General features: G+C 37.5%; 1 protein-coding gene across 1 annotated transcript in view; it reads left to right on the top strand.

Moving 5' to 3' along the window:
* The window catches only part of LOC122434985 (transmembrane 9 superfamily member 2-like), an 82,640-nt gene extending 56,836 nt beyond the window's left edge, over nt 1-25,804 (top strand). The window contains exons 14-17 of the mRNA XM_043458806.1: nt 986-1,134; nt 3,817-3,928; nt 8,142-8,313; nt 25,640-25,804. Coding sequence (XP_043314741.1) covers nt 986-1,134; nt 3,817-3,928; nt 8,142-8,313; nt 25,640-25,707 — 501 coding nt within the window. The 3' untranslated portion in view covers nt 25,708-25,804. The remainder of the gene's footprint in view (nt 1-985; nt 1,135-3,816; nt 3,929-8,141; nt 8,314-25,639) is intronic.
* Nucleotides 25,805-26,304: the final 500 nt, after the last annotated feature.

Raw genomic sequence — 26,304 nt, 5'->3', positions numbered from 1 at the left:
CTGACTTTAAGAAAGTCAGAAAAATAATGAGATTATATAGTTGTGGGAAGAAAGCCAAGATACAATCCAAGAAATGGGTTCTGTTGATGGATTTTTTTTCCGTTATGGTTTATCCAGGATATTGAATATAGTTCCCTGTGTTATACAGTAGGATCTTGTTTATCCATTCTCTGTGCAGTAGTTTGCATCTTCTCACCCAGTTTACAGATTTGAAGATAGCCTATTCAACATATAGGGAAAAGGAACAGTATACCAAAAAGACTAAATGAGGCCACACTACAAAAGGGTTGTATTATGAGGACATAGTGTGAATTTGCAGGGGAGAAGTCAGACAAGACAAAACAGGAAGTGGAGTTCCACATAGAGCAGAAAAAGAAAAATTTCTGAAAACTATTGACAAATTTTCAGAGACAAATTATTAGACAAATTCTAAGAGAGAACTTTTTGACGTCATATATTATTTTACATTGAAACAGTCACTAGTAAGTTTTGTCCAATATCTCCCTTGAAATGTGTAAGGAAAGATAAACATCCTTATTGTCTAGCTGTGTCCTATCTAACATGGTGGCCACTCAACAACTATGGTTTTTGAGTACTTGGAATGTGGCTAGTCTGAATTATGTGCTGTAAGTATAAAATACACACTAGTTTTCAACCACTTAGAACAACAACAAGAGGAATGTAAAATATCTTGATTAATAATTTTTATATCGGTCACAAATGTAAATGATACTATTTGGGCATGTTAGATCATTAGATCAATTAAAATATATCAATAAATTAATTCCACCTTTTTAAAATGCACCTACAAAGAAACTGGATACTGCATTTGTGGCTTGCATCATAGTAAGCATTGGTCTAGCCTTTGCCCATATAATTGCTCTTGAAAATGTTCAGATTCAAGATTGTGTATTGTGATGTTGTCTGTATAAATTTACTTCAGTTTTATTTCATTCTGATTTTCACTTGATTTATTTTTGAGCAGTTTGACTATCCAGTTAGTACAAACCTGATTCCTCGTCAGATTCCTCACCAGGCTTTCATTAGAAGACCATTTTTTAGTGTCATCATCGGTGGTGTTTTACCTTTTGGTTGTATTTTTATCCAACTATTTTTTATTCTAAACAGCATTTGGTGAGTATCATATCTTCTTTTTTTTAGCTTATTTATTTTTAAATTGAAGGATAATTGCTTTACAGAATTTTGTTGTTTTCTGTCAAGCATCAACATGAATCAGCCATAGGTATTCATATCTTCTTAATCTCCAAAATATTAATTGTTAATAAATTAATTTTCCTATATGTCGAGGTTGAATTCTGGTATAGTAAGACTTCATGTGCTACCCTGTTTTATCTAGGGAATAGCAATCTGACCCAAGGGAATTTCCTAGGAAACTAAGACTTAATTTACAACATTTTAAAGCCACTTTTGGATGGAAATGTCTATAAAGGTTTCCTTTTTGAAAATTAATAGCCTCTTTTTAATCCTTTCCAGGTGACTTAGAAAAGTTGGTCTCAAACCATACTTCTCTGAGACTTTGCAGGGGGTTAAATAGGGGTGTCCCTTGGAGGCAGGTACCTAAAGATGGAAGGGGCAGCTCTGATTTGTATCTGTTTTCCATACAGGCCTCCCGTGCAAGAGTTCATTTATTTTCTCTGCTAAAGATAACGTGAATAGCACTGATTTTGGGTCTTTATCTGTACTGAACTATAAGTAATGGTTTTCTATCTTCCTTTCTGTCAATTGTTAGTTCTGCTGTCAGATGCCTTTTCCTTATAGCCTTACTCTTTTTATCTGCTACTTTTAATCTGTTGTAATTTAAGAATTCTAATAATCAATATGGAGCTTCCCAGGTAGCTCAGTTGTAAAGAATCTGCCTGCCAGTGCAGGAGATGCAGGAACCTCAGGTTTGATCCCTGGGTCAGGAAGATCCCCCTGGAGGAGGAAATGGCAACCCACTCCAGTATTCTTGCCAGGAGAACCTCATGGACAGAGGACCCTGGTGGGCTACAGTCCATGGGGTCGCAAAGAGTTGGACACAAGCTGAGCACACACGCACCAATAACCAATATAGAAATGCATGTGAAGTAAGAACCAGTGCTCTCTGATTAAAGTGCTACAGTTTTAGTGCCCCTGCTTTGTGACAGCTATTTCAGTTGCTCCAAGTCCCTTTTTTTTTTTCTTACATCCTGATTCTTGACAGCATTTTGGTTTTGGGAGCTGCCAAGTGGGATTTACTCTGGAAGGATTTTTGGAGATGGGGCAAATGCACAATAAAATAAAATGCAGTCACCAATTGTGCATGTTTATAACACTTTTGTCCCAAAAGAATCTTCTAGACAAAGCTTTGATGTCCTAGGAAATTAGGTTTAATCATAAACATTAATTGCACACCTTTTATAAACAGCACTGTATCAAAGTTGTTTGAAAGATAAACAGTAAAATCTGTTATCTTGTCAGCAACTAAATATTTAACATGCTGCAAAATAGATTATAGTAACCAAATTTTGCAGATGTTTTTGATGGGAAAGTATTTGTAAAGCAAAACTGAAAGATTCTTTGAAGTGTTAGTCACTCAGTCATGTCTGACTCTCTTTGCGACCCCATGGGCTGTGGCCCACCACGCTCCTCTGTCCATGGAATTCTCCAGGCAAGAATACTGGAGTGGGTTGCCATGCCCTTATTCAGGAGATCTTCCTGACCCAGGGATTGAACCCGGGTCTCTCATATTGCAGGCAGATTCTTTACTGTTTGAGCCAAGATTCTTTAGAGGATTTAATTTTTGTTTCAATGAGAAACCAGGGTGCTTGTTGTGTACAAGCACAAAGTGTACAACTTTGTATATATTTATGAACTCTAGACATGATTCTTCCCAACCCCCATCCTTCATCCTCACCCCCAGGTGTATATTTTACATGAAGTTTTAAAATGGAATATTGATCAGTTCACCAGTTTCTTCTCTTCAGAAGGCTTTTTGAAATGTCTATTTCTTATCCCAGTTTAGTCAGCTTGCTCTATAATAATGAAAGGAATTACTTCATTCCTTTGAAGTTTGGCCTAAATGTAATCTACACACTGATATTTTTAAAGATGCATGTTTGAAAGTAGATTTCATGAATTATGTGTGTTGTGCTATGAAGACCAATTTGGAGAAGCTACCTGTTAATAGACCTCCAAAGACAAAATTTGAATCTGTGGTTTTCTGTTGTATAATATAGTTGCTGGTATTTATGCCATTTGCAACTTTCTGTTTCTAAAGTCACCAGCCCAGGTGGGATGCATGAGACAAGTGCTCGGGCCTGGTGCACTGGGAAGACCCAGAGGAATCGGGTGGAGAGGGAGGTGGGAGGGGGGATCGGGATGGGGAATACGTGTAAATCTATGGCTGATTCATATCAATGTATGACAAAACCCACTGAAATGTTGTGAAGTAATTAGCCTCCAACTAATAAAAAAAAATAAAATAAAAAAAATAAAGAGAAAACATGTTTTCAAATGTGTATAGAGAAAATTGATGGGTTTCAAGTGAACACTAAATTATAGGAGCAGACAAATATTGGTAAGTAGCAATACTGTTTCTGATGAGAGAGAACATGGCCAAATTCTGAAGCTGTGTAGGTGAGGGAATATACATATATATTTGATACTACATGGATACTACATGGATTTGATGATATTACATGAATAGATGAAGTCTGGAATGAAAATCTCAAGGTGAGAAAAGTGTGTGACAGTTTACTGTTTAGAGTTGGATGGATCTTTCTGTGTGTATCCTTAAGTTAAAGCTTATTTTAAAATTGTCATTTTTCTTTTCAGGTCTCATCAGATGTACATCATGTTTGGCTTCCTTTTCCTAGTCTTTATAATTCTTCTGATTACTTGTTCTGAAGCTACCATTCTGCTGTGTTATTTTCATTTGTGTTCTGAGGTAAAGACATAAGAAACTAATAATACATCTGAAGCTTTCTAAACCTGCATTATTAGAATTAGAAGTCTGTTGAGAAAGGGATTAAACTAAGTGTTAACTGCATGGTTTCTACAACTTGGGATCACTTTTATATTGTGTTTTCCTAATGACACATTTTGATTTTGATGCAGCTATCAAGTTAATGCTATGTTTTTATTTAAATTAATTTATTTCAGTTGGAGGCTAATTACTTTACAATATTGTAGTGGTTTTTGCCATACATTGATATGAATCAGCCATGGGTTTACATGTGTTCCCCATCCTGAACTCCCCTCCCACCTCTCTCCCCATCCCATCCCTCTGGGTCATCCCAGTGCACCAGCCCTTGCATTGAACCTGGACTGGCGATCTGTTTCATATATGATAATGTACATGTTTCAATGCTATTCTCTCAGATCTTCACACTCGCCTTCTCCCACAGAGTCTAAAAGACTGTTCTATACATCTGTGTCTCTTTTGCTGTCTCGCATATAGGGTTATTGTTACCATCTTTCCAAATTCCATATATATGTGTTAGTATACTGTATTGGTGTTTTTCTTTCTGGCTTACTTCACTCTGTATAATAGGCTCCAGTTTCATCCACCTCATTAGAACTGATTCAAATGTATTCTTTTTAATGTCTGAGTAATATTTCATGGTGTATATGTACCACAGCTTCCTTATCCATTCATCTGCTGATGGACATCTAGGTTGCTTCCATGTCCTGGCTATTATAAACAGTAAACTGCAATGAATATTAGGGTATACGTGTCTCTTTCAATTCTGGTTTCCTTGGTGTGTATGCCCAGCAGTGGGATTGCTGGGTCATATGGCAGTTCTATTTCCAGGTTTTTAAGGAATCTCCACACTGTTCTCCATAGTGGCTGTACAGGTTTGCATTCCCACCAACAGTGTAAGAGGGTTCCCTTTTCTCCACACCCTCTCCAACATTTACTGTTTGTAGATTTTTGGATAGCAGCCATTCTGACTGGCGTAAGGTGGTACCTCATTGTGGTTTTGATTTGCATTTCTCTGCTAATGAGTGATGTTGAGCATCTTTTCATGTGTTTGTTAGCCATCTGTATGTCTTCTTTGGAGAACTGTTTAGTTCTTGGGCCCATTTTTTGATTGGGTCATTTATTTTTCTGGAATTGAGCTGTAGGAATTGCTTGTATATTTTTGAGATTAATTCTTTGTCCATTGTTTCATTTGCTATCATTTTCTCCCATTCTGAAGGCCGTCTTTTCACCTTGCTTATAGTTTTCTTTGTTGTGCAAAAGCTTTTAAGTTTAATAAGGTCCCATTTGTTTATTTTTGCTTTTATTTCCAATACACTGGGAGGTGGGTCATAGAGGATCCTGCTTTGATTTATGTCAGAGAGTGTTTTGCCTATGTTTTCCTCTAGGAGTTTTATAGTTTCTGGTCTTATGTTTAGATCTTTAATCCATTTTGAGTTTATTTTTGTGTATGATTTTAGAAAGTGTTCTAGTTTCATTCTTTTACAAGTGGTTGACCAGTTTTCCCAGCACCACTTGTTAAGGAGATTGTCTTTTCTCCACTGTATATTCTTGCCTCCTTTGTCAAAGATAAGGTGTCCATAAGGTGTGTGGATTTATCTCTGGGCTTTCTATTTTGTTCCATTGATCTATATTTCTTTCTTTGTGCCAGTACCATAGTGTCTTGATGACTGTAGCTTTGTAGTAGAGCCTGAAGTCAGGCAGGTTGATTCATCCAGTTCCATTCTTCTTTCTCAAGATTGCTTTGGCTATTCAAGGTTTTATTGTATTTCCATACAAATTGTGAAATTATTTGTTCTAGTTCTCTGAAAAATACTGTTGGTAGCTTGATAGGGATTGCATTGAATCTATAGACTGCTTTGGGTAGTATAGTCATTTTCACTATATTGATTCTTCCAATCCATTAACATGGTATATTTCTCCATCTATTTGTGTTTTCTTTGATTTCTTTCATCAGTAGGTTAATGCTACTTTGATAGAAAGTTTTCAACAGAAAGCAGTTTCTCTCTGGCTAGTTACTATAATTTCTGTATAGTATTCAGTTAACATAAAAAAAGTAGGGAACTGATTTGATAGTTCAGACATAAACGATCTGATTTGATGATGTTTTCTTTTTAACAATGAACATTTTCTTGTAGCTTAGGCCAGGATTATATTTTATGGGCTTGAGGTTGCTGCTAAAGACCCTTTCTCTTTCTTTTTGTTGTTTTGGTTGCCATGGACATAAATAATTCTTTTTACCTAATGCCACCCTCAATTTTTCCTAAGGTCATTTTGAATAACTGAGCTAGTGGTGAACATATTTTCTTAAATCCCCTAGATCCCTCTTATTTTGGTAATTTAATGTGACTTTCTAAAGGTGACAAGAGAGTTTAGGGAATGATTATTATATACATGATATCTTAGAGCATTTTTTTCTTGAGCTATAGGAATAAAAGTAAAAGATATATAATTATGTACATATTATACTTAGGTAAGTATATACTTAAGTATATACTTATGTACGTATATACTTAGAATGAATGAATACTCATTCATTCTATGATACATTTTGTCATAGGAATTCTGTAACAATCATTAATAAAACATTAATAGGCATAAGATATATATATACACATATATTTCTTAGAAAGGTTTGAGGGCCCCCAAAACCATCCACATATTTGGTGACTCACTAGAAGGACTCATGAGACTCAGCATATAGACATCTTCTTGGCTAGGGTTTGTTACAGCAAAAGGATGCACAACAGGATCAGTAAGGGAAAAAGACACAGATGGAACCTGGAAAAAAAACCCATGTGCAGTCTTCCTGTGTTTTCTCTCCCTCATGAGGGGACACACCAAGCGTGCTCCTTCTGCAGCAGTAAAAAATGCAGTAGTATATGTGCAGTGTGTCTGCCCAGGGAAGCCCACAAGAGACTCAATAGCCAAGGCTTTTATTGGGAGCTAGTCACATAGGCACACTCTGCCTAACAACTCCAAACTTTTCAGACACTCTAAAGGAAAGCACGTGTTCACCATGAATCACATAGTTTGTACAGTCTAGGTATAGAAAACCAGTCTTATCAGTCAGGGAATGATTAAATGCTAAATTCCCAGGTATTAAGCCAAGAGTCAACCTTGTAAGCAGACTTTTTTTTTTTTTTTTTGTAAGCAGACCTTTCTAAAGATGGCAACCTCAGACCTGCTATGTTAACTCTTTTCTGCATTTATCCCCTTGGCCCTTGACCATGGTGCTTTTATGGTAATTTTATTATCAGAAGGAACCCATGGGCAGGGTGAGACTAACCTGATTATTGACCTCTGTCATGCCTCCATGGATCATGAATTTAGCCAGTTAAAATAATTCCCATTAACCATAAAGGTCTATCTTAAACAAACAAACTTATAGAAAAAAAGAGCAGACTTGTGGTTACCAGAGGCACGGGTTAGGGGGAGGGAGAATTGGATGAAGGTGGTTGAAAGGTACAAACTTGCAGTTATAGGATAAACAAGTACTAGGGATGTAATGTACATCATGATAAATATAATTGACACTGCTGTGTGCTCTTTATGACTGTTGTTAAGATAGTAAATCCTAAGAGTTCTCATCACAAGGAAAAATATATTTTTCTCTATTTCTTTAATTTTGTATCTATATAAGATGATGGATGTTTAGTAAAATTACTGTGATAATCATTTCATGATAAGTTAAGTCAAATCATTATATTGTACACCTTAAAATTAGACAATGCTGTGTATCAATTATATCTCAATAAAACTGTAAGGGGGGAAAAAGATCTATCTTAAATTTCTCTACTAACCTTTTTTTACCTGAACTGAGGCATCAATTCAGGCCCAGCACAACTCTGGCCAGTAAATTGAAGCTGACCTGAAAGCCTTCCAGGGCTGAGGCAGCGTCTAGGGAGAAGGGATGTGCATATTAGAAGTACAATCCCTGAGGGCACACATAGTCCCCCTGGAAACCAAGAGTTTATCATTGTGAGGGCGCCTCAAGCAGGATGTACATTAGTCAGACAGTACATATGAAATTAAATTTCTTCTGAAACTTCCTCTTTTATTTCTTTTAATCCACAGTCCTATAGAGCCTATTTTATGTTGCCTCTTATTATAATTACTAACCCATGTATAGTTAGAGTTTCATCTAAAAAGTTGTTTTTTCTACCTCTTCTCATAGGATTATCATTGGTGGTGGAGAGCCTTTCTTACCAGCAGTTTTACAGCTGTTTATTTTTTTGCTTATGCAGTTTACTACTTCTTCGCCAAACTTAAAATCACAGGCATTGCAAGCACCATTTTGTACTTTGGGTACACGATGATCATGGTCTTGATTTTTTTCCTATTCACCGGTAAGCACAGAATTACATTTTGTGTATTTTGGATTCTCTAAAGAGACTTGGAGATAGCCATAATATAATAAGCATCAATTAACAATTAATGGAAGGAAGAGGGAACAAAGTCATCATGTTCATTTCTATGCTTTGGGGATAAAAGATTGCAAGGCCTGGGGAGCTGGAGGGACCTTATGTACTTAGCTGTAAGACCGTCCCTTGTGAATGTTTTTAAACAGTAGGGATGTGTTCCAAAACACAGTAAGGGTTGTGTGTAATCACTTTTGAATTCCTTCCAGGCATAAAAAATTAACTGACTTGAATAACTTTTAAATTAGTAAAATTAGATTAAGTCAATATAAGCAATTATAGGTGAGGAACAAGATGGATACTTCTTAGGATTACTCATTTGGGATTGTTATTTTGGTTCAGATGTGATGGAAATTCTTGTTTAGATGAATGCTTAAAGCAGGTGAAAAAATGGCATTGTTTCTAAAATGATCCCATTGGAGAAATAATGAATTTGGAGAGCTTTATGCCCTTGCCAGCCCAAGGGAAGCAGTGGTCCACATTTACCTGCCTCACTTTTTAAGTTCTGGTTTTAGCTCAAGTCACATCATTTGTGTAGGTCAGTTTGGAACATTTGAAGCATCTTCCTATGCTTTTAACGCTCCAGGTTCAACAAATATGCAAAAATTAACAATGAAAATTTGTCGGAAATCAAAGCCTTAAGACACATGCAAACATTATCTGAGAAACTGGGCATCTTGGTGGTGACTTCTTTCTGTCGTTTTTGTGTACCTGCTGCTCTTAACTCTTCAGTAAGGAGAAGACTGTGCAGGCCTCCTCTCATCTCTCAGTTCTATTTAGGAAATTCCCTGGTGGTCCAGTGGTTGGGACTCCATGCTTCCATTTCTACTACAGGGAGCCTGAGTTCCATTCCTGTTGGGGGAACTAAAAAATGAGTTCTATTTAAAACCGAAGGCCTGACAGTGTCTCACTATTCTAGCCTAATGAGGCTCCTCACGTTTGCTTCTGAGGTTTTTAAACTTTTTACTGAAATATGCCTGCAGAAAAATGCACACGTCATAAGTGTACAGCATTGAACACACTCTGTAACTGACAGCCATGTTAATAAAAACTACGTGATCCACGGACCCAAAGCCTCTGTTGGGCATCTTTCCACTCATCTTCCCCAAAGGCAACCACTATCCTGACTTTTAACAGCATCAGTTAACTTGCCCTGTTTTTGAATTGTAGGTTAATGGAATCATACAAGATAGACTCTTCTATGTCTGGCTTCTTTGAGGTCAGGTTTCTTTTTCCCCAGATTGTTTGTGAATTTCACCCATATTGCTGTGTGTACATGCCATCTCTGCCCACAGTGTCTTGTTTTGGATTTCTCTCTTTGTAAATTACTGGCTTTTCTATTTGTGTAATGTGCAGTTGAATGGATTGAGTGCAGTGATTTCAGGCTAATGTTTTCTTCATTACCTAACATTTTGACTCAGGCTACCTTTTTCTGGGAGTCTTATATTACCAGTAGCTTCTTTCAAAAGTGAAATGTCATCCCAAATGGTCCCATTGCTGACAAACATCTATGCCCATTGGTAGTCTCCACCACTTAAATTGCTTCTGTCACTAATATCTGACTCTGCAAGGTTCTCAGTGGTCTCTTGCAAAAACCTAATGGCCGTTCCCTGGTCACCATCCTCCCTGGCTTCTTGGTTAAACACTACTCCACACCCATTCTGTGAAATTCTTCTAGCAAGATTGGCATTCTTCTTCCTGTGCCGAATTGTGAATTCTTTTGTTTCCCTCCCTCTTCCTGTCACCTAACTCTAGGCTTTATTGAGGGTTCCACCTTCAGCATTTCAGTCCTTTCTGCACTCTCCCTTTTAGAGTTTATTTAGTCCCAGGGCTTCATTTATCTCCTTAGTGCTGACAGTTCCCAAATCTCTGTCTCTAGCCATAACCTCTCTTCACGTATATTCTGAACATTTTCATGTCATGTTGGTTCATGCCCCAGAAAGTGAATCTAGCACTTCCTCCCCCACCCACTGATTCATCTGAATTTCTCTCTCTCTTTGACCCTCATCTCTAATCTCTGATCTCCTTGGCTTAATTTGCATGAATTCTTAACATAGCCCTTCCATGCTTTATGGACTTCCCTGATAGCTCAGTTGGTAAAGAATCTGCCTGCAATGCAGGAGACCCCAGTTCGATTCCTGGGTCGGGAAGACTGGCTGGAGAAGGGATAGGCTACCCATTCCAGTGTTCTTGGGCTTCCCTGGTAATTCAGCTGGTAAAGAATCCACCTGCAGTGAGGGAGACCTGGGTTCAATCCCTGACTTGGGAAGATCCCCTGGAGAAGGGAAAGGCTACCCACTCCAGTATTCTGGCCTGGAGAATTCCCTGGACTGGATTAGTCCATGGGGTCACAAAGAGTCGGACATGACTGAGCGACTTTCACTTTCATTTTTCCATGCTTTATAGTTAATCACAGCCTCCCTATTTATTCTTCAGAAACTTCTTTTTCTGTCTTACACAGCGCTAGACTCTGGGCTAGGTGCTGGGAGCACAGTGGTGAACAAAACAGGTAAGGGCCCCTGCTTTTGTGGATGTTATATGTTAATAGATGGCAGACAAAGAAGGAATTAGGGTTTGATGAATTTTGTGAAAGAAATGATATGAAAGAAGAGGTGGATAATCAAGTGTTTCAAACAGGTGACAGCATGTTCAAAAATTCTGAAGTAGGAAGGAATTTGACATCTTCAGCACGGAGTTCACAATGGCAAGGGGGGCGGGACTTCACTAGGTGGCAATAGTGATGTTAGAGATGTAAGGAACTGGCAGATCTTACCAAGGTCTCAAAAACTCTACTAAGGAATTTAGATTTTATTGTTGGAGTGATGGGACGTTGAGGGTGTTTAAATGTGATAATTTCATTCATCTTTTTAGAAAACTAGAAAACTTTAATAGTGCCATACTTCCTTATCAAGATCTAAACTTACCTTGGTGTTTGGGCTCCTGTTCTGCCTGCTCCGTGTATTTTCTAAATCTCTTAAACTGAATCATTTATTGAGTTCAGGTGTGTATCCTCCTGATTTTTTTTTTTAGCATGTTTCTCCACCTAACTTGGAATCTTCTTGAGAACAGGGACCACACATCTTATGCCTATTTTCTATCCTTCATAGTGCTAAGCACATGGTTCTTCTTGAATTACATAGTGTATGAAAGAGAGTAGATACCCTTATGGAATAATGTTTCCATATCTAGTTTACTTTAAAAAATTTTTTAGATTGAAGTGTAACTGATATACAACATTTTATTAGTTTCTGGTGTACAACACAATGACTCTATATTTGTATATATTATCAAATGATTACCATAATGTCTAGTTGACATCTGTCATACACAGTTACAAAATGTTTGCAATCAATGAGAACTTTTAAGGTTTATTCTCTTAGCAACTTTTAAATACTAATAAGTATAGTATTATTATTTATAATCACCATGCTGTGCATCATATCCCTATGACTTATTTATTTTATAGCTAGAAATTTGAACTTTTGACCACCTTCACCCATTTTGCCCACACTCTTTTATTTTTTTCCATTTATTTTTTATTAGTTGGAGGCTAATTACTTTACAATATTGTAGTGGTTTTTGCCATACATTGACATGAATCAGCCATGGATTTACATGTGTTCCCCATCCTGATCCCCCCTCCCACCTCCCTCCCCCTCCCATCCCTTTGGGTCATCCCAGTGCACCAGCCCTGAGCACTTGTCTCATGCTTCCAACCTGGGCTGGCGATCTGTTTCACCCTTGATAATATACATGTTTCAATGCTATTCTCTCAGATCATCCCACCCTCGCCTTCTCCCACAGAGTCCAAAGTCTGTTCTGTACATCTGTGTCTCTTTTTCTGTCCTGCATATAAGGGTTATCGTTACCATCTTTTTAAATTCCATATATATGCATTAGTATACTGTATTGGTGTTTATCTTTCTGGCTTACTTTGGATGAAACTGGAGCCCATTATACAGAGTGAAGTTTGCCCACATTCTTGTCTCTATCCCCCAGCCTCTGGAAACCACCAGTCTGTTCTCTGTATCTATGAGCTTGGTGTTTTATGTTTTTAAGATTCCACATGTAAGTGAGAGCATGCAGTATTTGTCTTTCTTTGTCTAACTTATTTCACTTAGCATAATGCCCTCAAAGTCCATGTTGTCACAAAAAGCAGGATTGTATTTTTTATGGCTGAATAATATTCCACTGTGTGCATATACCACATTTTCTTTATCCATTTATACATCAGCAGACACTTAGGTTGTTTTCATATCTTGGCTACTGTAAATGACACTGCAGTGAACATGGTGTACATGGCTTTTTTTCTGTAAGTGTTTTCATTTTCTTTGGATAAATACCCAGAAGTAGAATTTCTGGATCATATGGTATTCTATTTTTAATTTTTTTAGGAACCTCCATACCATTTTCCATAGTGGCTATACCAATGTATATTCCTATTAACAGTGCACAGGGTCCCCTTTCCTGCACATCCTTGCTAACACTTTTTATTTCTTGTGTTTTTGATAATTGTCATTCTAACAGGTGTGAGATGTATCTCATTGTGGTTTTGATTTGCATTTCCCTGATGATTAGTGCTACTGAGCATCTTTTCATGTACTTTTTGGCTTTCTGTATGTCTTTGGAAAAATGTCTATTCAGATCTTCTGCTCACTTTTTGGTAATAAATTGCATACATCTATAGTAACAGGGGGAGAAGGAAATGGCAACCCACTCCAGTATTCTTGCCTAGAGAATCCCATGGACATAGGAGCCTGGTGGCCTGTCGTCCATAGGGTCGCACAAAGTCGGACTGAAGCGACTTAGCGTGCATGCATGCATTGGAGAAGGAAATGGCAACCCACTCCAGTATTTTTACCTGGAGAATCCCAGGGACAGAGGAGCCTGGTGGGCTGCCATCTATGGGGTAGCACAGAGTTGGACACGACTCAAGTGACTTAGCAGCAGCAGCAGCAGCAGCAGCATAGTAACAGGCCTAAAATCTTTCTGGAGGGTGTATATATTTTTTCCTTTCCAGTTTTATTCAGATTTTTTATTGAGGTATAGCTGACATACAGCTCTGTATAAGTTTCAGGTATACAGCATAATTATTTGACTTTCATGCATCATGAAATGATGACCACAGTGGTCATGAACATTGACCACTTGAACATTTATATCAATGAACATTTATATCATACAGATACAAAATTAACAAAATAGAAAAATTTTTTTCTTCTGAGAACTCTTAGGATTTACTCTCAACAACTTTCATATGTAATGTACAACAGTATTAATTACACTTACCATGTTTTACATTATAAGTACTTATTTATTTTATAACTGAAACTTTGTATCTTTTGACTGCCTTCAACCAATTCCTCTTCCCCTATCCCTCACATCTAGTAACTACAAATCTGATCTCTTTTTCTATGAATTTGTTTGTTTCTTTGTTGAAATATAATTGACCTACAACACTATGTTAGTTCTTGATATACAACAGTGATTTGATATTTCTGTCCATTTCAAAATGATCACCATGATAAGTCTAGCTACCATCTGTCACCATACAAAGATACTGCATAATCATTGACTATATTCCCCATACTGTACAGTTCATCCTATGGCTTATTTATTTTGTAACTGGGATTTTGTATCTCTTAATTTCCCTCACCTGTTTCACTCCTCCCCCCTCCCCCCAGCAGCCACCTGTTTGTTCTCTAAATCCATGACTCTGTTTCTATTTTGTTATGTTTGTTCAATTGTTCTGTGTTTTAGATTCCAGGTACAAATGAAATCATACAGTATTTGTTTTTCTCTGTCTGACTTCTTTTACTTAGCATAATACCCTGTGGGTCCATCTATGTTGTCCCAAATGGTCAAATGACAAGGTTTCATTCTTTTTTAATGTCTGAGTTATATATATATATAAAATATATGTGTATTATGTATATATATATATCTATGTGTTATATATATTATGTATATATATGTATCTACACACACATATACCACATCCTCTATTGATAAACACTTAGGTTGCCTCCATATCTTGGCTGTTGTAAATGAGGCTTCAGTGAGCATATGGGTTCATATAGCTTGAATTAGTGTTTTTGTATTCTTCAGATAAGTACTCAGGAGTGGAATTGCTGGATCTTGTGGTAAATCTATTTTCAATTTTTCAAGAATCTGCATAGTGTTTCCATAGTGGCTGCACCAGTTTACATTACCACCAACAGTGTAGAAGGGTTCCTTTTTTTTGCACACCCTCTCCAGCATTTGTTATTTGTAGACTTTTTAATGATGGTCATTCTGACTGTTGTGAGGTTATACTTCGTTGTAGTTTTGAGTTTTTAAATTAATTTATTTTTATTTTTATTTTTTTTATTAGTTGGAGGCTAATTACTTCACAACATTTCAGTGGGTTTTGTCATACATTGACATGAATCAGCCATAGATTTACACGTATTCCCCATCCCGATCCCCCCTCCCACCTCCCTCTCCACCCGATTCCTCTGGGTCTTCCCAGTGCACCAGGCCCGAGCATTTGTCTCATGCATCCCACCTGGGCTGGTGATCTGTTTCACCATAGATAATATACATGCTGTTCTTTCGAAACATCCCACCCTCACCTTCTCCCACAGAGTTCAAAAGTCTGTTCTGTACTTCTGTGTCTCTTTTTCTGTTTTGCAAATAAAAGCAAAAATAAACAAATGGGACCTAATGAAACTTAAGAGCTTTTGCACAACAAAGGAAACCATAAGTAAGGTTAAATTATTTTTTATTGGAAAATAGTTGATTTGCAATGTTGTATTAGTTACAGGTGTACAGCAAAGTGAATCAGTTATACATATACATATAGCCCCTCTTTTTTAGATTTTTTCCCCTATATAGGCTATTACAGATTATTGAGTAGAGTTCCCTGTGATATACAGTAGGTCCTTATTAGTTAACCTATTTTGTATATAATAGTGTGTATATGTCAATCCCAATCTTCCAGTTTATTCCCCTCCACCCCCTGGTAAGCATAAATTTATTTTCTACATCTGTGTCTCTTTCTGTTTTGTAGATAAGTTTATTTCTACCCTTTTTTTTAAGATTCCACATATAAGGGATATCATGTGCTGTTTGTTGTCCTCTGACTTCTTTACTCAGTATGACAATCTCTAGGTCCATCTGTGTTGCTGCATATGGCATTATTTCGTTCTTTTTTATGGTTGAATAATATTCTATTGTATATATAGTACCACATCTTCTTTATCCATTCATTGTTTATGGGCACTTGGGTTGTTTCTATGTCTGGCTGTTGTAAATAGTGCTGCAATGAACATTGGGGTGCTTCTATCTTTTCGAATTATGGTTTCTCCAGATATATGATATATGCCCAGGAGTGGGATTGCAGGATCATATGGTAGCTCTATTTTTAGTTTTTTAAGGAACCTCCATACTGTTCTCCATAGTGGCTGTACCAGTTTATATTCCCACTAACAGTATAGGCGGGTCCCTTTACTCCATACCCTCTCTAGCATTTATTGTTTATAGACTTTTTGATGATGGTCATTCTGACTGGTGTGAGGTGATTCCTCTTTGTAGTTTTGATTTGCATTTCTCTAATCATTAGTGATGTTGAGAATCTTTACATGGGCCTCTTGGCCATCTTTATGTCTTTGGAGCAATGACTATTTAGATCTTCTGCCCATTTTTTTTGGATTGGGTGGTTTGTTTTTTTGATATTGAGCTGCATGAACTATTAGTATATTTTGGAGATGGCATATGAGCCCTTAAGAGCCAAACTTCAGTTTGTATCAGCTGCTTGGGTCTCATGGGTATGAGCTCCATGGTTTTTCAAAACCCAATGTCTGGAGAGTTTATTTCTCAGGTGCCAGTCTTAAAGGTTGGAGTGCCTGATGTAGGGCATGAACCCTTTGGTCCTCAGAAAGAAGCTCCAGGTTTTGGATTCCCTCCCAATTGTGTATCACCATGCTGGATTTGGGGTTTATGGTGAGATCATTGTCCCAGCCTTTCCTACCCACTATGATGCAGTTTCCCCTCTAATTTGTCCCTTGTGAAGATGTTGCTCTGCCAGGTTTTTTTCAGAGGAATTTGTTCCATGTATTGCTGTAGGTTTGGTGTGTCTATGGGAGGACGTGAGTTTAGGATCTTCCTATGTCCCTGTCTTGAATCAGAGCAAATTATTTTTCATGGCGGGGGATGGGGAGAGGAAAAGAGATCTCCATATCTATTTTAAAATTAAATCATGAAAAACCTCCAAAGTAAATCCTAGTTATCGTTCATATCAGGAAAAAAATTTTAAATTGTGAAGTGTGCTTTGGACATCAATTTTCTACAACTGTTCTTTAAGAAGCCCTTTCTGCCTAAGACTCTTGAATGGCATCTCTGTATTCCATTTCACCACTATATTTTGAGGTTCACAGCAGGAAGCAAGGCTTATTGCCTCTGCTCATGGTGTTTCACTTTTGAGGAAGACATTCTTAATGAAATAATTAGTCTTAAGAATATAGATGTACACAAAAGTACAGTTCTTAATTGCTGATTACTCTTTCTTGCTACAGGCAGATCTTTCTGAGAGTGAATTTTTTAAATGAGAACTTTAAAATTAGCAATATCTATTCGTGTAAAAATTACTGAAGAGTTTTACACTAACTTAGAATAATTATGCATTCATCCAGATTTCTTCCTTGTGGTCACCACATTCCTCTTTGGTATTTGAATTCATCCATGGCATCATAATGGAAGTACAGGACCTCATAGCTTTTCAATATTGAGTATGTTCCTATATGTCCTTTATATTTGCCACTTTTATGGCTGTTTAATCTGTTGAGAAGATTACTTAACTGTTTCTTCACTGTTGAACCCCCCCCACCTCCCCCCACTTTGAATTATTTCCTTAGGATAGTCTGTGAAATGGGATGACCGGGTCAAAAAGCATAAATATTTTTATGGCTCTTTATGCTTTTCTGGCATCAGCAGAGTTGTATCGTTTTCCCTACAGCCTTGGCTGGCATTGAGTATTATTTTAACAGAAATAATAACCAACTCCCCCCAAAATGGTTTTCTTTTTTGTTAACTCAATATGTCTAAAATGGCACCCCATTGTTTTCTTCCTCTCAGTTTTTGAGGCAAAGGAAATGATGTGCATTGTGGCTGGTGTTCCTCTACTCAATTTTCAGTACATAGCACACTAACAGATGTGTTAATAACATTTTGAAATAGAATTCAAAGAACAGGCAGAAGGATAAGCCACACTATACCAATAATGTCACCAAAGGGTACCAGGAGAGAAATGTTACATTGTAGAGACAAAGATAAACTTCAGTTCAAGTTGGGTGACTTGTCCCAAATCCTAACTAGTTTCAGTATAACTAGTTTAACCAGCTGTTAAGAAACCAGCTATTAAAGAAATGAAGTCTATGTGTGACCAAGTAGGCTGTGATATCTTCTAATTTGATCATTTTACTCAGATTTCTAATGGAGGTTGATGGTCGGCACACATGTGGATACTTGATCTTGATTGGAGGATAGTGATTTTTAAAATTTGCATCAAGTTCTCTTTTTGATATCAACAAATGAGTTAAAGTCTTAAAATTAATTGAAATAATGTATCTCTAGTTTGATATAATAGACATAAGATCAGAATAACCAATTCAGGTCTAACACTTAAGATTCCCTCTCCTAAAGTTTAAATGCTATGTTCTATTATGATAGTAGAGTTTATGGTTTAATATAAATCCTGGTTGGCATTACCATGGGTAGCAAATTAAATATTTTATCTAAATGTTTGCATTTAGCCACAGACTATTACTCCTGAGCAGTGATTCTCAACCAGGGACAGATTTATCCCCTTATAGGACATTTAGCAATATCTGGAGACAGTTTTGATTGTCACGACTGGGATGGGAGGATGCTAATGACATCTAGTGGGTAGAGGCCAAGGATGGTGCTAAAGATCCTATGATGTACAACAAAGAATTATCTGGCCCAAATGTTAATAGTACTGTAAGAAATACTATTTTTGAACCTCACTTTTACCTGGGAGTTAATGCTATATTCCAAATATAGTTTTGTTCATCTCAAGAGAACATGTTTAGAATCAGCGACTTTGAATCAGCAATCACTGTGCAGTGATTGAAGCCAGTGTGATGCAAAGAGTTTCTAAGACCCAGAAGTATCAGCCAAGTTTAGAGTGCTTTTCTGTTGGCTTTCTCACTAAGTGTCTATGCTTTAAACATATTTTTATTCATTAAAAGAAGCAAATAAAGTTCAGTATATTTTGAGAGTGTCTACTGTTTAATATTTTTGTCACTAAATTGAAGTGAAAAATGTTCTCACACAGTGCATGATGAAATAAACTATACTGAAGGAAAAGTCCAATTATCTTAATATACAAATATTAGCTATAGTGGTTCTTTTGTGCTTTATTATACCAAATTGTCTCTGTCTTATTAAAAATTTAAATTCTAAAGGACAAAAGATCAGAAAGGAATAAAGATGTATTAATGCTAATTGTTAAGCAGCCAACAAATATTTACTAAACTTTTTATGGGCTTGGCAAGGTGCTTACAGGGAATATGAAAACATAAGATATAATACTATTTATTTCTTATTGAGTCAATTATGTGTCAACTATTAACATACATTTATCTCAATTTTCACCTAACTGTCTAACTGTTGTGAGGTGTAAGTCATATTACTCCTATTGCATGGATGAGGAACTGAGGTCCAGAGAGATTAAGTGACTTGTTCAAGGTCACTTAGCTAGCTTAGTCTGGGAGCTATGATTCATTCAAATCCTGGTTGGTCTGACTCCATTGTTTATTCTTTTTTTTGTTTGTTTATTCTCTTACATACAACTCTCCACATCCTCCTTAAGCAAGAGGTACTTTTTTAAGCTAAGGCCAAACCAACCACCAAATGATGCCTGCAAAATCTCCTCTGTGGCTTTCTGTTAGATCTGGTGGACTTCCTGTAATTGGGAGAATGAAGACAGGTGCATGTACCTAAAGCCATAAAACATCACCCTCAGGGGTAGATAACGATAACAGCCAATTCCAAGTCTTTTCCATGCTCTTTCAACCCTTCCAGCCCTTCTTAAAAAAATAAAGGCACACCCTTCCAATTTTTCCACATTATTCTAGAATACAGGGAGTCAAGGCCAGTATAATCTTTGGGATAATTCTATTACCTCTTCAATCCCAGCTCATTTTTATTTCAGCTTACATTTATGGACCAAAATGCCGGGTGCTATTGGAATGAACAGGACATAGTGTTCTCTATTTTCAAGAATATTGAGAACCTCAAGGTCTTAACATTTTTTCCCAGTACAGGTAGTTACAGACCTATTCTAACTCTGGGCCCTGTGGTAGCTAGTATTCTTCTAGTTTCAAGTATCATACTAAAAATTTCAAAGGAAGGGAAGTATTCCTTTTCCTTATGCTCAGTTGCTAAGTTGTGTCCGACTCTTTGAGACCCCATGGACTGTAGCTGGCCAGGCTCCTCTGTCTGTGGAATTCTCGAGGAAAGAGTACTGGAGTGGGTAGCCATTCCCTTCTCCAGGAGATCTTCCTGACCCATGGATCAAACCTGTGTCTCCTGCACTGCAGGCAGATTCTTTATCACTGAGCCACCAGGGAAACCCAAGCATTTAATAAATAACAGCTATTGTCATTATTATAATCATCATCGTCATTTTCTTGGTCATGAAGGTATTTGTTCATATCTCTGGCTAAACTAAACCGACTAAAACCAATAAATCTGATGCCCAGGGCCTATCCTAAAGCCTGTGAATCAGAATCCTTGCTTATCTGTATTTTTAATTGCTTAACAAGTTTGTGATACTCTCCAGGGTTTAAGTACCTTTGCTATGGAAAGCTATTTAAAGTTTGTAAGTAGGGGCTGGGCAATCAAATTTGTGTTTTGGAAGTATCACAATCACTCTGATAGAGTGGAGAATTGATTTGAGAGGGAGACTGTCCATAAAGACAAGCCAAGAGATAGTTTTGTAGATGAGAGATTTAGTGAGTATGACTTAAGACCCAATGGCTATGGAGATGGACAGATGGATGGAGGGGATGGATTCAGAAAATTCCCATAAAAAGCAACATCAATCATGTTCTAGAACTGATAATAAAGTTTTTAGAGAAAAGATCCTAGAAAACATTATTTTATTATTGATAGAGCATTGAGCTTGGAAAGTAAGCATAAATTAATCAAGGAATCAGTGAAAACTATATTTACCATCTCTGATTTTTATTTTTATGAGTTATACAATTATGCAAATATGAGTATAAAATATGTTTATAAATTATATTAAATTGTCTCTATTAAGACTTTCTGCATTAAACACAGAAACAAAAAATGTCACGGGTTACCAACTGAGAGGGGAAAAGTGGTTGTATTCTGTATCATGGTAAGTATTCAGTTGAGGAAAAGAAGTATTTATGAGAGTGATCCATTGCCCACTGTGCCATGAAGGCAGGTGAGAAGAAGTATTTAAGTAAGCATGTAAAATAAAATATTTGCACTTTTAAAAAAAATTCCAAGTTGGAATTGGAAGGTCTTGGTGACTGATAAAATATGAAAGTGAGAAAGGCTGGAGTTAAGGGTCCTTTCCAAGTCTCTGACTGTGACCTCTATATAAGCAGCAATATGTTGATTAGCCCCTGGCATTGTTCCCCACCAGAGGTCCCCCTGCTATTTTTTTACATTTTGACCACACCTCACAGCGTGCAGGATCTTAGTTCCCTGTCTTGGGATCGAACCTGCACCCCCTGCAGTGGAAGTGAGAAGTCTTAACCACTGGACTGTCAGGGAAGTCCCTGAGCCACTTTTTCTATCCTTTACATTACCTGGCAAGCGCCAGGCCCAGAGAAAGTGTTTACTGAATACTGAATCAACTATGGCTGAAGAGAGTCAAGGTCCCTAAGACCTTTGCTCCAAACAAGCTTTCTCTTTATTCTTCTGTGCAATGGCTCTAATTCCAATGGTAGGAAAATCTTTTCTGCATGTCTTAGTCACAGGTGCCAATTCTCAAAATAATATATATTGGAATTTAGTCCCCACAGTAGCTGTGGAAAGCCTCTTTAAAGGTTTGTTTATATTGAATAGAATGTGATAGACTTTCAAAATGTTTTATTAGCTAGTTTCTTCTTCTTTTTTCAAGTGTACATGAAGACTTTGGGAAGGCCCTGGAGGAAATGTGTATTGGATGCCAATCTTAGATCAGGCTGTGAATTTTGTTTTTCTCATTGTAGAATTGCATTTAGGGAAAGGAAAGGGGGAAATGGGCTTCTCTGCTTGTCTTGGACGGCCTCATTCAAGATCCTGTAGTTGGTTTGTCTTTTTGTAATGTGTCTCCTGACCTAATGAAAAAAGGTTAAGTTTAGAAAGAAACTAGGACATTTCTAGTACTGGTTTAGTACTTTCTCTGTCCTGGGGCAAATGTAGGCAAAGACACCAAAGGTATAATACTTCTCCCTTTTTGTCCCATCTCCCTTTTTCTATCCTTAACTTGTAGTACCAGCAATTGAGTTGTAGAAAAACTTTTTTAAATTTCTCCAGATCCTTTGTTGTTGTTATTGAGTCACTCAGTTGTATCTGACTCTTTGCAATTCCATGGACTGCAGCCTGCCAGGGTCCTCTGTCCATAGGATTCTCCAGGCAAGAATACTGGAGTGGGTTGCCATTTCCTCCTCCAGGGGATCTTCCCGACCCAGGGATTGAATCCGTATCTCTTGCATCTCCTGTATTGTCAGGCAGATTCTTTACTACTGAGCCACCTGGGAAGCCCACTCCTTTACATTGCTTTTAACTTGTGTGGTTTTTTAACTTGTGTGTGCTTTTAACTTTACTTGCTTTTAACAATGACCCTTAGAAATTTCCACACCTTTCTTAATATTTAATGTTTGTTTACAAAGAAGGAAGGAAGAAAATGAAAGAAAGGAAGGAAGGAAGCATTGAAGGAAGGCAGACAGATAGGCTAGCCCAGAGGTTCTGAACCCTGGTTTCATAGTAGCAGGATCTGGGGAGATTTAAAAAATCTTGACATTCAGGCTGCATCTCAATCAGTTAAGTAGCATAGCTGAGGGTGTGACCCAGACAATAGTATTTGTTAAATCTTCCCAGGTGATTCCAGGCTACAGGTGATGTTGAGGCATTTAGTCAAATAAATCCCAAGTGAACATACTTTTCAACCCCAGATCAGAACATCATTTCTTGAGTGCCTATTTTGACAGACACTCTAATGTATTTTGTCCTTTTTTTCCCTCAGGTCAAGCCTGTTGGGTGGGTGGGAGTATGATTCCTTTTCACTTATGAGGAACAGAGGAGAAAGGTAGCTTGTTCTACATCACCCAGCTAAACATCTGCGTGACTCGAAAGTCCAGCTTCTTTAGCTCAGTCAGCTCTCAGAACAGTGTGAGGGCTGATGAATTTTTGTGTTTTGGGTAGGACACATTTTGGTATTTTAAGCAGAGCATCAAAAGGTTGAGAATTCATAGACATTTTCTTAATTTATGGGACTAATATGCAGCAAATGGAAATCAGGAGTGTTTTAGATTCAGAGACATACGTTATCTCATGAACCTTTGAAGTTGTTGGATTCAGAAAAGGGAGACAAAAGTAGGAATAGGTATTATCATCCCCATTTTTCCACTTAGAAAACTGAGGGTTGGCAAGACTCTCACTTGCCTAAGATCAACAAATAACCAACAGAGGACACTTGTGTCCCTCCAGAGCCTATAATCTTATCACTATTCCATGTGTGTATTCAGTTGCTAAGTCATGTCCGACTCTTTGCAACCCCATGGACTGCAGCACGCCAGGCTTCCCTGTCCTTTTCTATCTCCTGGAGTTTGCTCAGATTAATGTCCATTGAGTTGGTGATACCATCCAACCATCTCATCCTCTGTTGCACCCTCTCCTCCTGCCTTCAGTCTTTCCCAGCATCAGGGTCTTTTCCAATGAGTCGACTCTTCTCATCAGGTGGCCAAAGTGTTGGAGCTTCAGCTTCAGCTTCAGCATCAATCCTTCCAATGAATATCCAGGGTTGATTTCCTTTAGGATTGACTGGTTTGATACCATATTAACTGACAAGGAGCTGTAAAGAGTGGGAGGGAAGTGGCATGATGGTATATAGAATGGAAAGTTATTCTAAATTTAGAAATTGGCATAGAAAAATGTAACAAACCCTGCCTACAGCTTTCTGTGATCTTGCTATTAAGATATTCTCCTAGATGATTGACTTGTCTTATGGTGTCCCATTTAGACTATGGGATTTGGAAATCTTATTAGAATTTTCTTCAATTAAGTCATTGAACATTAAGGTCATTTGAAAATTAAAAAAAAAAGAAAATTTATTTTTATAGTATGAGCATCAATGGAATTCTATGTTAAAGAAAAATTTGTCCATAATCATGTCACCCTAAAATAGGGAAGTATCTTCTGTCATTTATGCTGTGCTCTAGTCTACGGGTTTAAAGCTTATGTAATGTTCTCATAGGTGTGATACCTGGAACTTGTTTAAGACCTGGCTTTTTTCACCTAATACCACATTATAAAGATTGCCCCAGGACTTCCCTTGTGGCACAGTGGATAAGAATCCACCTTCCAGTGCAGGGGACACACATTTGATCCCTGATCGGGGAAGATTCCACATGCCTTGGATTAACTAAGCCCCTGTGCCACAACTACTGAGCCAGTGCTCTAAAGCCTGTGAGCCACAACTACTGAAGCCCACAAGCCGTAGAGCCTGTGCTCCACAATAAGAGAAGCCACTGCAATGAGAAACCCGCACATTGCAAGGAAGATCAGTGAAAGCCTAAGCAAAGCAACAAAGACCTAATGTAGCCAAAAGTAAAATAAATAAATAAGTTATTAAAAAAGATTGGCCCATGCTGCTTTATATATCTTTATGTTTGTCATTTTTAAATAAAATAATTAAACTAATCAATTAATTTTGCTGTGCTGGTCTTAGTTGTGGCACATGGAATCTTTTTTTTTTAGTTGCTGTATACGAACTCCTAGTTGCAGCATGTGGGATCTAGTTCACTGCTGCTGCTGCTAAGTCACTTCAGTCATGTCCAACTCTGTGTGACCCCACAGACATCAGCCCACCAGGCTCCCCTGTCCCTGGGATTCTCCAGGCAAGAACACTGGAGTGGATTGCCTTTTCCTTCTCCAATGAATGAAAGTGAAAAGTGAAAGTGAAGTCCCTCAGTCGTGTCTGACTCTTAGCGACCCCGTGGACCGCAGCCTACCAGGCTCCTCCATCCATGGGATTTTCCAGGCAAGAGTACTGGAGTGGGGTGTTATTGCCTTCTCCACTAGTTCCCTGACCAGGGATCAAACCGTGGCCCCCAGCATGGGGTGCTCAGAGTCCCAGCCACTGGACCACCAGGGAAGTCTCTATATTTGACATTTCTGCTGCCTCTCTTATTTCATCTTAGTCCATCATTTAGCTAGTCACCTATTTGGGGGCATTTGGTTTGTTTGTAGTTTTGCAATATTATAAATCAGTATTATGAACATTTTTTGCATGACATTTTTTTCTCTATAGGATCATTTCTTTAGGATAAATCCCCAGAGATGGGATGTTTCTCAAGCTTAATATTATAAAACTTTCATTTAGAAAACTAATATATGCTCTGATTATATAAGTAAATAGATTATTCTTGCTTTTAAAAAATGTATTTATTTGGCTGCGCCAGGTCTTGGTTGTGGTACACAGGATCTTTAGTTGCCACACGTGAACTCTTCTGGCATGTGGAATCTAGTTCCCTGACTAGAGATCAAACTGGGCCCCCTACCGTGGGAAGCAGAGTCTTAGCCACTGGACCACGAAGGAAGTCCCAAGATTATTCCTTATTTTGCTATGTATAATGATAATGGTTATTTACATTTTCCAAATTGAAGCAAGTTATACAAAGTTTATTATGTTAGAAAAGTAGCCTTGGACCTTTTTGTATCCGTTTTGAAATAGAGAACTTAAGCTACTTGTTTTTTGCTTTGGTTAAAGACCTGCAGTGTTCAATCAAATGGATTCTCACACCCCTTTGCAGGTGACTGCCTCCAGCCCTGCTGCTCATCCTCTTTGCTCAGCAAGAGAGCCTGGTGATTTTTATTGGATAAAGTACAAGTCTTGAGATGCAGAGAATCAGTACTCCATCTCCAAACTGACATGCTTTGCATTTTTGAGAAAGCTATTTTGATTTTCTATAATGTCTGGTTAACAAAAATCTTTCTCATTTTGTTTCAGGAACAATTGGATTTTTTTCCTGTTTTATTTTTATTTCTAAAATCTACAGCGTGGTGAAAGTGGATTAAAGAATGCCCCCAAAGGCTTCAAGGCACGTCACCCTTGCCTTTGAATATGTATCTGTATCTTGTATGAACATCTACAGAGATACATATGCTTCCAATTGCATGCTTTTAAATATATACCAATTTAAAAATCTCACTGTCTGGCCTCAGTTTGTGTAACACAAAATGCTATTATATGGGAGAAAAATCAAGGTGACAAGTAGGTTTATTCTAAGTACTATTTTCCTGAAATGGTACCATAAAAGGGTATTTAATTTAAAACAACCAGAGCAAGGGAGATACTTTTTCTTAATTTAAGTACACTGGTTTTTCAGTTGAGAAGGTTTTTTCCCCTTCTTTTTCTTCCTTGTCTGTCCAGAATATCAGAACTCTTGTCAAATAAATGTTAGGTAAAATGTGACATTTTCCAACTTAAGTTGATTGTACAAACAATATTATACCTTTGTATCTAAGTGATCACTTAAAAATATCCATTGGTTTAGCATACAGAGTTTATGAAATACCAGATACTGCTGTCTTATTACTCAATTAAATCTGTACATTCCTGATTGTTTAGCTGCCTATTGTTTTTGCTTGTTGCCCTTGGAAAACGTGCTGAGA

This window comes from Cervus canadensis, chromosome X, assembly GCF_019320065.1.
Source record: "Cervus canadensis isolate Bull #8, Minnesota chromosome X, ASM1932006v1, whole genome shotgun sequence".
Taxonomy (NCBI): domain Eukaryota; kingdom Metazoa; phylum Chordata; class Mammalia; order Artiodactyla; family Cervidae; genus Cervus; species Cervus canadensis.
The sequence above is the reverse complement of the archived record's forward strand: the minus strand, read 5'-3'. Positions and strand labels throughout refer to the sequence as shown.